The 13,613-nt window shown below is 43.1% G+C and overlaps 1 protein-coding gene across 4 annotated transcripts in view; it reads left to right on the top strand.

Annotated features, from left to right (window-relative positions):
• Positions 1-13,613, top strand: part of ESRRB (estrogen related receptor beta) — a 140,032-nt gene that overhangs the window by 44,330 nt on the left and 82,089 nt on the right. Inside the window, exon 1 of one of the 4 annotated variants that reach the window (XM_034062351.1) lies at positions 9,440-9,497. The exons of the other annotated variants lie outside the window; for them this stretch is intronic. Coding sequence (XP_033918242.1) covers positions 9,448-9,497 — 50 coding nt within the window. The 5' untranslated portion in view covers positions 9,440-9,447. Of the gene's footprint in view, positions 1-9,439; positions 9,498-13,613 lie in introns of those variants that run through there. 4 annotated transcript variants of the gene reach the window in all.

The raw sequence follows: 13,613 nt of genomic DNA, 5'->3' as shown, positions 1-13,613 counted from the left end.
TTTCCTGCTCTGAGAAAGAGAAGTTGATGGCTTCTGGATTCTTTGGGCATGAACTGTCTTTAATTCTCCTGAGGCCTAGGCCAGGAAAACCTCTGGAGGATTCCAAGCAGCACCTTCCTCCTGCTCCCTACTCCTCTTAAAGCTTCCCTAGTGGAGACACCCACTCAGGGAGAGCAGGAAGTCCATAAATAAGTAATTCCTTCTGTCTCTCCTGATCAGTCCAAGCAGCTGTGATTGCTCCTGAAAGCCTAGGTTGCTTTCTTAATGGCTTTTGTTTAAAATTTCACCCTCATCTGATGACCCAGGTTCTCCTCCTGTTTTTGGAAGAAGAATTTCTTCCTTTAGTGAGACGGTTTTGGGACTATTTATATGGTGTTTCAATAGTTTTGGCTGAGGTGAAATAGTATAGCAGTGCAGGTGTAGCTACAGTTCACAGGTTTTACCAGGCTGCCCTATGCCTTATTTTGACAAACCTCTACAGGACACCTCCCAGGGTACTGCAGCTAGCATTGCTTGAGAGCACTGGACACATGTGATGCTCGTGGACATCCTACAGACATCTAATAACTCTTACACCACTCTAAGGCACAGAACTTTTGGGGGTCTCTTTTACTATTGGGAGAGCTAATCACTGTGACACCTAAGTGCTTGCTTACCCTTTGCCCCTCAGTGTGTAGGTAAACATTTGGGAACATAATTTAGGAATGTAGGTTCTCACTTGTCCGTTCAGTGACCTATGGCATCACATTAATGGGCACTTGACAGCTTGCTGGATATTTAGGGCTTATATTAGTGCACTTGTACTTTGTAGAGAGGGACTTTTGTGGCTAAAATAAATGTGGTCTCTACATAGCAAATATATAGCTAAATTTAAAGGTGCTTTCTTTGTTTCTTAGTGCAACTCCTGGAGATATTTATTGCTCATCTGATAGGTGTCATCTAGGTTTGTCTATGCAGTAGTCTGTATTTCTGGAAGTATTAGTACTGCTTCCTCAGGCAGAATATACTTGCTGGACAGTAGGACATGCAAGGCATTTTCTGAACATCCTTGCAGTGCTGATCAGGTACCCTATATGATGTGTCCTAGTACAGCCTTGTGCTGCAGGCCAATGCGGGTCCCATAGTGCCTTCAGTAGAGGCACTAGTTTAGCTGGATGGAATGCAAATGCCATTCCTATGGCTATAATGTTAAATAGGCTGATTCAAACCAAACGATTGCTGGCTAATCAGGGCTAGTCACCTACATTTTTTGTTTGTTTTAAACATCCTGCTTGACCAAAGAATTTAATGACTCTCCTTTTGAAATGAATCCCTGGAAGCAAAGTGATTCTCAAGGTAGACTTGCCTGGTACCTTTCCCCTCACAGGCAAGGTAGGGGGGTGCTGTGTTATTGACTGTTTGGCAGACCTCTGTATGTGAAGCAGTGTCAGTCTCCTGGGTGCTATGTCATTGACTGTTTGGTAGTGGCAGTCTTCTGGGTGCTATGTCATTGACTGTTTGGCAGTGGCAGTCTTCTGGGTGCTATGTCATTGACTGGCAGACCTCTGTACATGAAGCAGTGGCAGTCTCTTGCCAACCGTCTTCCTCCTGTCCTGCTTCTAACTTTTTGTTACTCTGAAAAAGCAGTGATTTTAACAAGGAGCAATGCTGTCCCCAGACTGTGTGGTTCCCACGCTGAATCTGATAGCAACAACGTCTGAAAGTTGTATCCTAAAGGCCTACTCTTTGCTGAATTGTGGACTACATGAGTTATGAAATACTACCAAATGTTGAGGGGCATGGTCTAGAAGATTAGTTGAGTACTACTGAGTTCAACTGACTGTAAATATTTAATGGAAGATGGGTATGTTCACCAGAGGAGCAGACTGGGGAGGCAATAGTAATCTTTGATCGTTGCTAAAATAAAAGTGTTGAATGAACACCTGATGAGCAAAAGACCAAAACCAGAGTTTACTTTGTAAGCTCTGTGGAGACCAAGGGGACCTGTTGCTAGGAGTCTGCAGCACCAAAGTCACCCTCAGACCCCATGGGACTGAGATTTGAGTTTGCCTTAACAATGGTACTCAAAGTAATCTTTTCTAATGCTGCCACAGGACTGGTGAAGCTGGCAACATGTGACTTTGAAGGATGAAAGTATTTTTTCTGAAATCCAGTGATGCATATTCCGCATGAGAGATATTGCTATCTTTTGGAGTACACAGTGCTGCATAACAGAAGGAGGACTGAGCTAGTGAAGCTTGTCTTTCTCTTTACATAGAAAAGCTTTTTTTTCTGGTAACCAGCAACCATCTCCTTGTGACTGGCTACCCTCTTGATACTGTATGTGTACACACTGTATAGCTAATGCAGATGTGCTTACATGGTCCTGAGTTGCCCTGCCTCTTCTAAATGAGGTTTTGTGGTATAGGCAAGGATTGCTTTTCGTTTTCCATTTCTTGTTTGAAAAAGTACTGCAAAACCATGATCATTCACGATCCATAGGCAGAGTGTTTGAATGTTAATGACTTGTAGACAGAGCAGTGATTTCCTAATGTGTTTTACTGCAGGTGTCTGAATGAGATACAGTTGATGGAACTCAGAAGTTAAAAGTATGTTAAGAAGCTTGGGATAGGGCTTTCTGGCAAAGCTGTCTAATCAGATAATCTGTCACTACAATTTGCTCTTGTCCAGAAAGTGAAATAAATGTAGTTCAAATAATAAATAAACATAAGAGGGAGTTGTGAAAAAAAAATCTGTGTTGTTGTCCGAACACTGAAATTAGTAGAGAACAAATTTTCAAAATGGTCATGTGTTTTAACTGTTTGAAGTTGCAGAGCAGAGGAGACTTGCAGTTGTGCTGCTGATAGTGTGTCAGAAGGAAGCCAGCTCTAGGGGTCTGACACTAGCCAAAACCTGTAGCCCGTTACTGTTAGAAAGTGGAATATTCTGAGGCTCAAGAAGGTGACCAGGAAAGCACTCCTGATCATCAGATGATCTCTGCTTTTTCCAGACTGTTGTACATCAGGTTTCCTGATGTCACTTGGTACCTGCAGATTCATCTTACTGTTAAATACTTTTGCATAGATCCATTGTCAGTGAGCTCTTCTGCATTTGGCCTGGCTGACCTGGTGAAGTCAGTAAGTCTTCTATTGACTGTGCCCAGATGAGGCCAGATGGAAGTTCCTGAAGAGAAAGGATGGTCTTTAATCCTTGCTTTCTTCATCCCTTATACCCTGCACGAAAAAGTCCTTTCACTGCTTTGCTTCTTTAATTGCCTACATCACTTTGCTGGAGGACTCGGTTACCTTACTCAAACAATCCAGCTAAGAGGAAATTGCACACTTATGCACTGTTTTTTGTCATGTCATAGTATTCAAACTGCACATGCCAGAAATGTTTTAATTCTTTGATTGCAGCATAACAGTAACTTATTTGTCATGGCAAGACAGATACTTCTTTTGATCAGTTTAGTGAATATGCTGGTACTGTGAATATTAGGTCCTGAGAATGCGTGGGCTTAGAGAGAAAAACAGCAAATCATCTTCCCAAATTAGAGAAATGAACAAGCATCCCCTCTTTTTCTGATCTCCCTCCTTGGCTTTTTCAGTACAAGACTTGAAGCTGGTGCACTGAAGTAGGAAAGCTAAAGGTAGAAAGATGCTGTTTGACTTCGTGTCCCATGTGAAAGAAAGAACCACCATACTGGGAAAGGCATGCTTGTGATGCCTCATGCTGGAGGACTGGTGACAGCTAAGCAGAGATATTTGATGTCTTGTGTTCCTTCCTTCCTCCTGGAAGAAGGCAGGCGAATAGGCCAGCTACTGCTCTGTGGATACCTGAGATCATGGATAGGGAAGGATTTCTTTCTGCTTTGCTGCAATTTGGAATGAGGACAGAAAATAGTAGTGAATGTGCTAGTAAACGATGTGTAGCTGTCAGTGTGAATAAAACCACTTTCCAGTCAGTATCTTGATCACATTCAATCACAGTAGCCCAACTGAGTATTAGTGTAATACATTACAGGAAACACATCGGCAACAGGTCAAAATTTGGAACTAAATCTCAGCTCTCCACTGAAGTAGTCTATGAGATCCATCTACTTCTGTAATCACCTGGGGTTTCTTTTGAGGAAGGTTTCTGACTGCTCAGTTAAACAAGAGTTAGGCAAAACTGACTGAGGATTGGCAAAACATGAAAGCAGATACACTGCAGTATTTCTGGTCAAGAATGATGGAAGTTCCTATCAAATATCACAGCTAGCTGATGATGCAAAAGGGAGCAGAAGGCATAATCCCAGCTACATAATTTCTTCTTCTGCATCTCTACATGTTTCTTACCTCAAATTATCCCAAAATCTAGAAAATGGTATCTCTCTTCCCATTGTCTTTATTCTTTTCCATTTGGTAAAATACTCTGTGCCTGCCTCTTACTGTAATGTCTTGGTTTGAATTTTACAAAAGTTAGTGTGGCTTCACCTGGTTTGTCTTTGTGTGTGTGCATCTGCATGTATAGGTTCACCTAAGATTTCAGCAGGAATGAATTCTACTCAGGAATAGAGTCCTGCTAGTAAGACAGAAGCAGGTATAGAAGGACACAAAACAGCACTGCCCTGATGAAAATACAGGTTATTAAAAGAAAGTCTTGACTTTTTATTGGCAGTGTAGGGACTATGTTTATCTTATCTCACAGCTTCTAAGACTGTTGCATCAAAGCACAGAAATTAATTGTGACAGAATTCTCATTCAAAGCAGTACAGGAAAGGTTGGGACACTTGTATTCAGACTCTTGCTCTGCTACAGATTTGTGAAGATTGATCTGGGGCAAGCCACACAACCTCTTTATGATACCATTTGGTAGTCTATAGGTTGAGAATTATAACACGTCTTAAAGACTAGGAAATGTTTAAAGCACATTCAGATAGGCAGTTACATAAAAATTACAATATAGAAATTATTTCCTGCTTAAGCAGATGTTGAGCTTCAGCAGTGATGGTGGTGATACCTTTTAGATGGAGGCATAGTGTTCTTAAGTCCAATTTATTTTTTTTGGGGGGGAGTGTGTGAGGGAGGAAATCTATTGGAGTTTAGTAGAAAGCAAGACATTGCCTTTGATGGGCAGAGTGAACTGTTTTGTTTGGGTGTAGTAAGGGAAAATGGATTAGAGCCAAAATAAAAAGAAGGCTGTTTTGGTCTCATGGATGAAGTCTGTATCTGGCATAGCGATTTGATGTGGAAAGGGATATACGTGAGAGTGGTGAAACTCTACCAGTGCTCACGGACCTGTGCTCAGAGGACCTAAGTTTTTTTTCAGGGCTACACTAGCCTTGCAAAGCAGAGGGATCAGGGTATGCAACAGTGACTTTTGTGAAATCCAAGCAATACTATTGGCCTCAAGTGTGAAAGGGTTGTCTTCTAAATTTATCATAATGACCCCTCTCTAACTGTTTCCTTAAGGGAGACGGGCTGGGAACGTTATCTTGTCATTGAACTCATCTCTCCTCTGCAGACAAGATAAGAATGTGTGTACAGAAGTCCCTTCTGCCCGTCTTAGTAGTAATTACTCTGTGCATTTTCTGCCCTGTGCAGATACCACTTCACTGTCTTCCTTGTGAGAACACAATAATAGGGCCTTCATAGAGGGAGAAAATTCCACAGTAACTAGATCTCTCCTTCTGTTGCATTTTCCTTATTCACAAAAAAACTAGCCTTATCAACAAGTGAAATCAAGTTTGTTTGGCATGATTTGCTGGTTACTCCTATATTAGAGAAAATGAAATTTCTGTCAGTCAATCAGTCAGCTTGCTGGAAAGTTGATCATTATGCCATGATAAAAGTTTAAAAAAGTAAAAAATTAATCTATCAACAGATTAGTCATTAAAGGATTGAGGGAAAGTCTCCAAAGAAAGTCTTTATCCGTCATCTCTTGGAAGAGGCAGCAAATGTCTTCACAGTGCTTTCTGAGGAGTGGGATTGCATGTCGCAAAGAACTGATATTGCCTAACATTCCATTGCCTATAACACTCCAACTGTGGTCTGTCTGAAGCTAATGCTCGTTTCCATTAATTTCAGGATGGAAAGTTGTTGCTCTACATCTTGATTGAGTGTGAGGAGAACTGCTAACCTCAAAAGCCAGAGGTTTCCTTAAGAAAGTTATCACAGTGGGTAACACTGGAACACCTGTGGATATGCTCTGCTTAGAGGCCATGGATGGTGTGGCCAGGACTGCTGCTGCCCCTCCGACAATAAGAGAGCAGCAGTTCAGGGCAGGATTTGGTAAGGATAGCAAACAAAGGCCATGCTCAGAAGGCAACCCAGTGCTGCTGTTGCATATACAGTTTTGCCTTGTACTTACCCAAACTGAGGTTTTGGGCTTGAGATCTAGTAGCTTAATCTTGCAGTCCTAGTACTTTTTAAAAAAAACATACCTATCAGAAGGATGTTGTGATCAATGTTTCCTTCTTTATTCTCTGGAGGAAAGAGAAATTGACAAAAACTGTGAGAAGAGCTCAGTGAGCACTGCGTATGAAGGGATTTTCAAAAGGTGAAGGCTTCTGAGGGTCCACAATCAGCCTGCACGACTCTAGTCCTCCTACTTGGGAAATTCAGGTTGGCAGATTGGGCAGAGGCTATTCCATTCTATCTGTCTCAGAAAAGAAGAGCCAGGCCTCTGCACAGCTATTGTCAAGGCAGAGGAAGCTTAATTTGTCCATTTGCACTGAGTCAGAAGAGATTAATGTTACATTTCTGCACCACTCTAAATACCCACCTTACCCAGGGAGTTCTCTGTCAGCAGCAGCCTATTTCCAGAGCACAAACTCACCATTGTACTGTTTATATCAGTTAATTCAGCCCTGTGGACCTTGTGCCCAGCAATCACATGGCTCCCTGCTTGCCTAACCTCAGCCTAAATAAAAGTTAAAGTGCAAAATGAAAACATTGGCTATTGGGCGAGCAGAACCTGCCTGCCAGATTGTTGCCACCATGGTCTCCCATTCACCGAGGGTCCACACCAGGGTTAATCTTTGTACAGTCAGGATCCAGCCAGGGTGCCTCTTTCTGGAGAAAATTGTTTTCCATCAGAATCAGCTCACTGCAAACGTTCTGTTCTTGAACTGTAGCCTGCCCAGGCCCTGACCCTGTCTGCCTCTTACAGCCCCTCTTGCTACTGTGCATTAGGAATCTTCTTCAGTGGGCAGCTAGGTCATCAGTGAGTCTCTCTCTGACCTCAGATTTCTGTTAGAAGCACACTGGTGCTGATTTTATCCTTCTTGCTTCTGCTTGGGTCAGATGTTCTACAGTGTGGTTAATGTGAGATTCCTTGCTTACAATCTTGGGCCCTACAAAAGATTGTCTTCTATCTTCAACAGTTAAAGCATCTTAGAGTTTCTGCTGGGCTGATCACTTATGTAAAGAATGGTGTATGTATACATATGCTCAATTTGTATTAATTAGCTGTTTTAACTGTGTCACCTGCAACATTCAAGACATCAGATTCTGCTTTATTAAAACTGTAAATGAGTCTGCTCTGTTTCCTGTTGTTCTAAGCTAACATGATTTCTCTGCCATCTTCATGTGTATCTTTCACCATAAAACACCTCTGTTTTGACATCTTTAAGCTGGTCTGTCTATAGGATAGTTGATCAGAATCACAGTTTGTCCTGACACAGTGTGGGGATGCACTGGGGCACACAGTTTGTATGACATCTCAGGTAGAGGAGGTAGTGAGCACGTTGCACTGATAGACTTCAATAAAGCAAGGATGGCTTATACTGGCTGTCAATTTGGCCATTCTTTTTTTTTTAATCTTCTTAAGTTTCTACAAATACTGATAGTATTTGTAGAACACTGATAGTGTGAAAAGTTTTAACCTAATCTTAGTGTTTATTGCTTCTCTTGGTGGTGTACATTCTTGCCTCAAATTAGGGTTGATATAATATCAACCTCAGCTGGGGTTGGTATTGAGAAATATCCTTTTAGTTCCTACTTTTTCCTTTTTGTTTGCCTGACATAAGAGAATTAAGCTTTTATCCAGATGTGTTTGTGTGTATTTTCCTTTTAAAAAGGCCTCTAGGTCTTGTTTAACTGTTAAGGGTATTTTTACATATTTGAGCAGTGGACAGCTAGACCCTGTAAGGACAGCTTTGTGAGTCAGGCTTCCTGTGTAAGACAGTGTGTGCCTGAGAGGCTCAGCTGCTGATATGGAGAGGGATCTTCAGACAGGTACTGAAATGCTGCTGTAGATAGGCAGTGGAATTGTATGAGTATGGAAATGTGAGTGGAAATTGTGAAAACAAACTGACTCCAACAGCAGCCAGGACATATGCAGAGCTTTGAAATTGTTTTGTGTGTGCTAGTTCTGATGTTTGTGAAGATTTCTGAGGGTCTGTATCTATGGGTTCTGTGCCTGGGAGTATGTAGTGTTATCCTGAATACCTGATTCTGATCTCACTTGCTGGGATTTATTCTGGCTGTGATTTCATAGGCTGCACTGAATTACACTGCTTTGAAATGGGACTCGGGCACTTTTCTGCATGCCTGTGTTAGTTTGTGCTTGTATGGGGAAGCGGGTGAGCACAGCAATTAGGCTTTGTCAGGGTGAGATGTAGGTCTATTCATGTGCACAGAGTGCGTGTGTGTGGAGTCGTGTCTCTTGAGTGTGCCGGTGCGGGCGTGTGCAAAGCGGCACGCTGGTCTGCCGTGCTGGGCTTGGGGAAAGCTCTCGGGTGGACAGGTACCTGCTGGCCTGCCCATGTAAGTAGCCCATAGTGCACCCTTCACCTTAACCCTAAACTCTACAGCCGTGCCCACGACAAGCAGATTAGTGGTTAAGGGGGAAGAGGAGCGTGCGCTGCCGCTGCGATCCTTCCCGTGGTTGGACCGGGCTGGAGCCGCGAATGCATGTCACGCGCTTCCGCCGTCCCAGCTGCGGCGCCAGGGTCAGCTCGGCTTGCGGCCCGCATTGCACCCCAACTCCTCCGGCTCCAGTCCGGGACGCCCCGCCGACTATCCCGGGGGAGCCGGGGCCGCACGCTGCCGCCACGCGCGCTGCCGGTGCCGGGTCTGTGTCCGGCGGCCCCCCTGGCCGTGCCTCCCCCAGCCACGCTCCAAGCCCAGCCCCTGCGCGGGAGCCAATAGCCGCCTTGCCGTCTTCATCCGTCTCGGCGTTAAAGCTACAGCGGGGCTCGGGGCGGTGAAATCCCCCGTGGCCGTGTTCTGCGCGCTGCCCGCCTTCTGCCGCCGTCAGTGTGTCCGCACGCGGGTGCGGGAGCAGAGCGGAGCGGCGCCGCCTCCCGCCGCCTCTGCCCCGCCACCCGGCTCTGTCCGGCTTCTGTTCACGGGGTTCCCCGCCCTCCCCGGCCGCTGCATTTTAGTTCTCTCGTTCTTTTTCTTTCTTTTTTTTTCCCCTTTCTTTCTTTTTCTTCTTTTTTTTTTTTTCTCCTTTCCAACCGGGAATGCTCAAACTGGACTGATGGACATTTCCGAGCTGTGCATCTCCGACCCGCTCGGCTACCACAACCAGTGAGTGTGCCGCGCCGCGACCGGGGGGGGGGGGGGGGGGCAGAGGCGGGCTGCGACTGGCGCTGCGTCCCGCTGCGGGTGGGACGGGGCAGCGACTCCGTGGTCCCGCTGCCTCCCTGCCGCAGAGCCGCCAGCCTCCCTCCCCCAGAGCTCCGCATGGACCGGGTGCATATGAGCGGTCGCGGGCGCAGCGCGCACCTCCGCGCGGGCAGGTGCGGCAAGGTCCGCGGAGAAGAGAGCGCTTGGGGTGTGGGGGGGAGGGTGTCGGCGTGTTGCTGTGTTTTTCTTGCCTTGTAACTTCTCCCTCTAATGCTTCATCTCCTAGGAGCAGGCAGCTAACAGTGAGCACTGGCAGTCCTTTCTGCGCAGTTTTACTTTCCGTCTGTGCTAGGATTTTTATTAGATGAATTACTAGGTGTCTGTAAAGAGATGTGCATATAAAATGACACAAAGCAGATCCATTAAAGCACTGTCTCTATTTTCAAGAAGTACGGTTTTTCACCTGAAATGCCCTCTGGAAATTTAGTTTCCCACAGCTTACTGTTCGGATAGCCTGCCCGGGGAAAGAGTGGACTGAGTCGGAGGGCTGGCAAGCAGACATCCCGACCTGGGACCCGTGGCGAATACCTTAGCACCTGCTACTGCTCTTTGTATTCCGAAGTGGGCTGTGCCTGGTAATGCTGTGTTCAAAATCACTTCAGCATGTTAACTTTGGTTTGATCCTTTTGGGGAAGTTAGGAAACAAGGCAAAATCTTCTCGGCATTTACATTCAGCTGACTTGAGCAATTAGTTTTAAATGCATTTCTCCTCTCGGATAAATCTCAGTCACCCTGAGCAGAGTCCCCTTTTGTGTGTTTGATGTTAATCCCTGTGTCACCTACGCAGGTTCTGTTGTGGCATCAGACGTAGGAGTGAAGTAATTTTGCCTATTTCATTGCTTTTAAGAACACATTGTATTTAGTAAAATGAAAACAATTAAAGCCAAACAGAAAACCCACAATGATACTTACCTCTCCTCATTACAGCTGTCTTATTTGTCTTTGTCTCGTTTCCTGATATTCCATCTGTCCTTACACTCATTTCTTCTTCCTTTAATCCCCTGCTTCCAGCAGTTTCATTAAAATGAGACTTAGTATTGTTAATAGAAATTAATAATCTAACCCATGTGATTTTCTTTTCCCCACTGGTGCTTCACTTGTGGCTGCTCCATTTTGAATTAAAAATAAACAAACAGTTTCTTAAGGGAAATGCATTCAGTATGCTGCTGGGAGTCTTCTCATGTTAAGGCAAAAATAGAAGGTGCATTTACCTTCATTAAAAAAAAAGCAAAACAACCAAAACACCACTACATCTTCGTGACTTCCTATGGTGTCTCTTAACTTTTTCCTTTAGTTTTGTGTGCTTTTGAAATTAAGGTACTTCAACATGAAAATAGTAATAAGTAATCTGCACTTTATGTTACTATTCAGTTTTCCATGGGCTGTCAGCTTTCAGTAACGTCAAGTGCACCTTACCCATATTCACAACTGTATGGACAGTGAGTAGACAGATGAAGGTGGCCCTGGGGGAAGTGCCACTGAGACCCTGCGGCTTTACAGTAGACGGAGAGTACTGCTTTTTGAGATGATAAACTGTTGGGGAGCTCTTTGTTTAGAGAAGTGCTTGCCTTGGTTCTGTGTGCCAACTAACCTGCTCAACATTGTTGAGAGTAGGAGGGACAGACAAATATCATTTAACGTGTCTCAGCTTCTGTTTTTCAACCTCCTTATGTATTTATTTATTTATTTTTTAATTGAAGATGTACAGCAATGCACGGAAGTATGGCTTTATCTGGGCAAAGTTACTGAGAGAAGGAAAAGAGGTAATAAGCGTTAAAACTACAGTGTATTTAAAGTGTACATACAGTGTGTCAGGTACTGATTTGATTTGCATTCTGGTTTTCTTAAGGTTAGATTTCAGATTGCATTCCTGTAGCTGAGGATAAGACTTGGTCCAATGCATATCCCTTTAGTAATTTTTCTCTCACTGTAACACAGTTATGTTGCGAACATGCAATGTAAATACAGGTATTGCACTTGTGTCTGTATCGCTACCTTGCTGTGTGAGCATATCATCCTTATTGTACTGATTTACTCTTCTGGCTGCTAGCCATTGGAAAGATTTGAAATTATTTTCCTTTAAGCAAAATAATATTTCTTTTAATTATTTGGACAGCAATTTTTGTCAAATTGAACCTTAAATTAGGAATTAATTTAAAAATATTGCAAGCTGACTCTTTTCGTTTAGTTGTCTATTAAGTTATAGGAAAAAATAGGAGGATATATAGAAGGTAGGAAGGGAAGTGGATGTGGTCACTCAATACGTGATCCATACAGTTACCTGGAAACTGTATTTCACCTTACAGTTATTGTGAGACAGAGAATGAACATGGCAAAAGAGAGAAGAGGTGTCTCCATCTTGGAGATTAAGGAGAACTTAGTATTTGTAACAGTGAGACCCAGGAATGGTCTAAACAAGACCTAAGCAAAGAATTTGTTGTCCCTATCCTACTCTTCCTCAAGCAGTGAAAGTTGCTTTCCTTTGCTTGCGTGTGTTGATGTGAGAGATGACACCAGGAACCTGTCGAAGTTCTAGTGAGTGGGCTGTGTGGTTTCCCTCAGTGCAGAATCTTGCAGGGAGAGTAAGAAAATCCTTCTTCATCATTTTGCTTCTCTGTGCATGTGTCCTTAGGCAGCATATGTATTTCATTTCTTGTGTAGGAATCCACTCTTTAGCAACCGCTTACTACCTTTCGGTACCGACCTTTGGGAGAATTATTCCTGGGGTAGGTGATGCAGCTTCAAGGAAGAGGCTTTCATACGAGTTTGAATTGGGGAACTAACAAAGGCAATGATTGTACCTGCAGTTTTAATCTCAGGTGAGGGCATATGGTGAGAATACATTAATTATACTGTAGTGACAACGTCTGTCTGCAGTACAGCGGGAAGGCAATGTGTGTGCAGACACCACAAATGTACACTCTGACATATTAAAGATGTGATTACATTTGCACACAAACATATGTTTACATCTGTAAATGTTTGTGTTATATATGCATGTACACATGTATGGTCATACTGAATATTGGTGGTGAGTCTATCATGAGCAAACCTAAGTCTGTTTGAAAGGAGAAAGACGGCATTTTTACTTCTCTGTATTAACTTCCACATCTCAGAGAATTTTTTTTCTGCTTAGTTACAGTTGCCACTAGAAACATTTATAGGACTACAAAATTGTAATTTCTAATTAATGTTGTATATGACAGACAGAAACTGACCAAGGAACCATCAAGAAGGAAAGATAAAAATCATTGGCAAATGAGGGCATCCTGCCAGATGCTATGTCTCTTACACTCTTTCTTCTGGTGTACGAGACAGACACCTGAGTCACTAATCTGATAAAAATAAAAATTATTTTATGAACAGAAGGATAAAGTTGAAAGGAATAAGTGATAAATTTGCTAGAGAGGTGGAAAAGTATAACATTGGAAGTCAATGAAGAAGTGAATTCTGGACTCTGCGGCAGAGAATTAACGAAGTTGTTGTCACTGACTCTAATGCACAGACTGAGGAAATGTGACTTGATTTCAGAGGTTACTGGAAATCTTCATATTCCATGAATGAGAGGAAATCTGAGTCAGAGAAGCTGATGCAACTGTCTGCTTGGAGTATTTCTGAAAGTCTGGGATAGGGAGGAGTTAATTGGAAAGAATGGGGAGGAAGTTGTTTATTTTATTGAGAGAATAAATTACAAAACCTCTGGAAGAGAAATGGCCTAGTTGACAGGTTCCTTATGAGGTTCCCATCATAGAATTGGGTCTTGGTACACTAAGCCTATTGAGCACAAGGCTGATTAGGAAATTGGTACTTTTAAAGTATTTGTATTAACTTTTCCCTCCTCTTCCAATTCCACTTGTAAAAGTAAAGATGATCTAATCATTATCAATTATTGAGAAATATGGAAAGATCAATATATTTAAAAAATAGGATTTTTTTTTTCCTTTTATTGATTTGAATTAATCAATAAATATTGCATTTAGCCTGAGAGGGGAAAGACTTTGGAGAGATTGCATCAGA

This window comes from Melopsittacus undulatus, chromosome 4 (genome assembly GCF_012275295.1).
Source record: "Melopsittacus undulatus isolate bMelUnd1 chromosome 4, bMelUnd1.mat.Z, whole genome shotgun sequence".
Lineage (NCBI taxonomy): Eukaryota > Metazoa > Chordata > Aves > Psittaciformes > Psittaculidae > Melopsittacus > Melopsittacus undulatus.
This window is presented reverse-complemented; position numbering and strand designations above follow the sequence as displayed.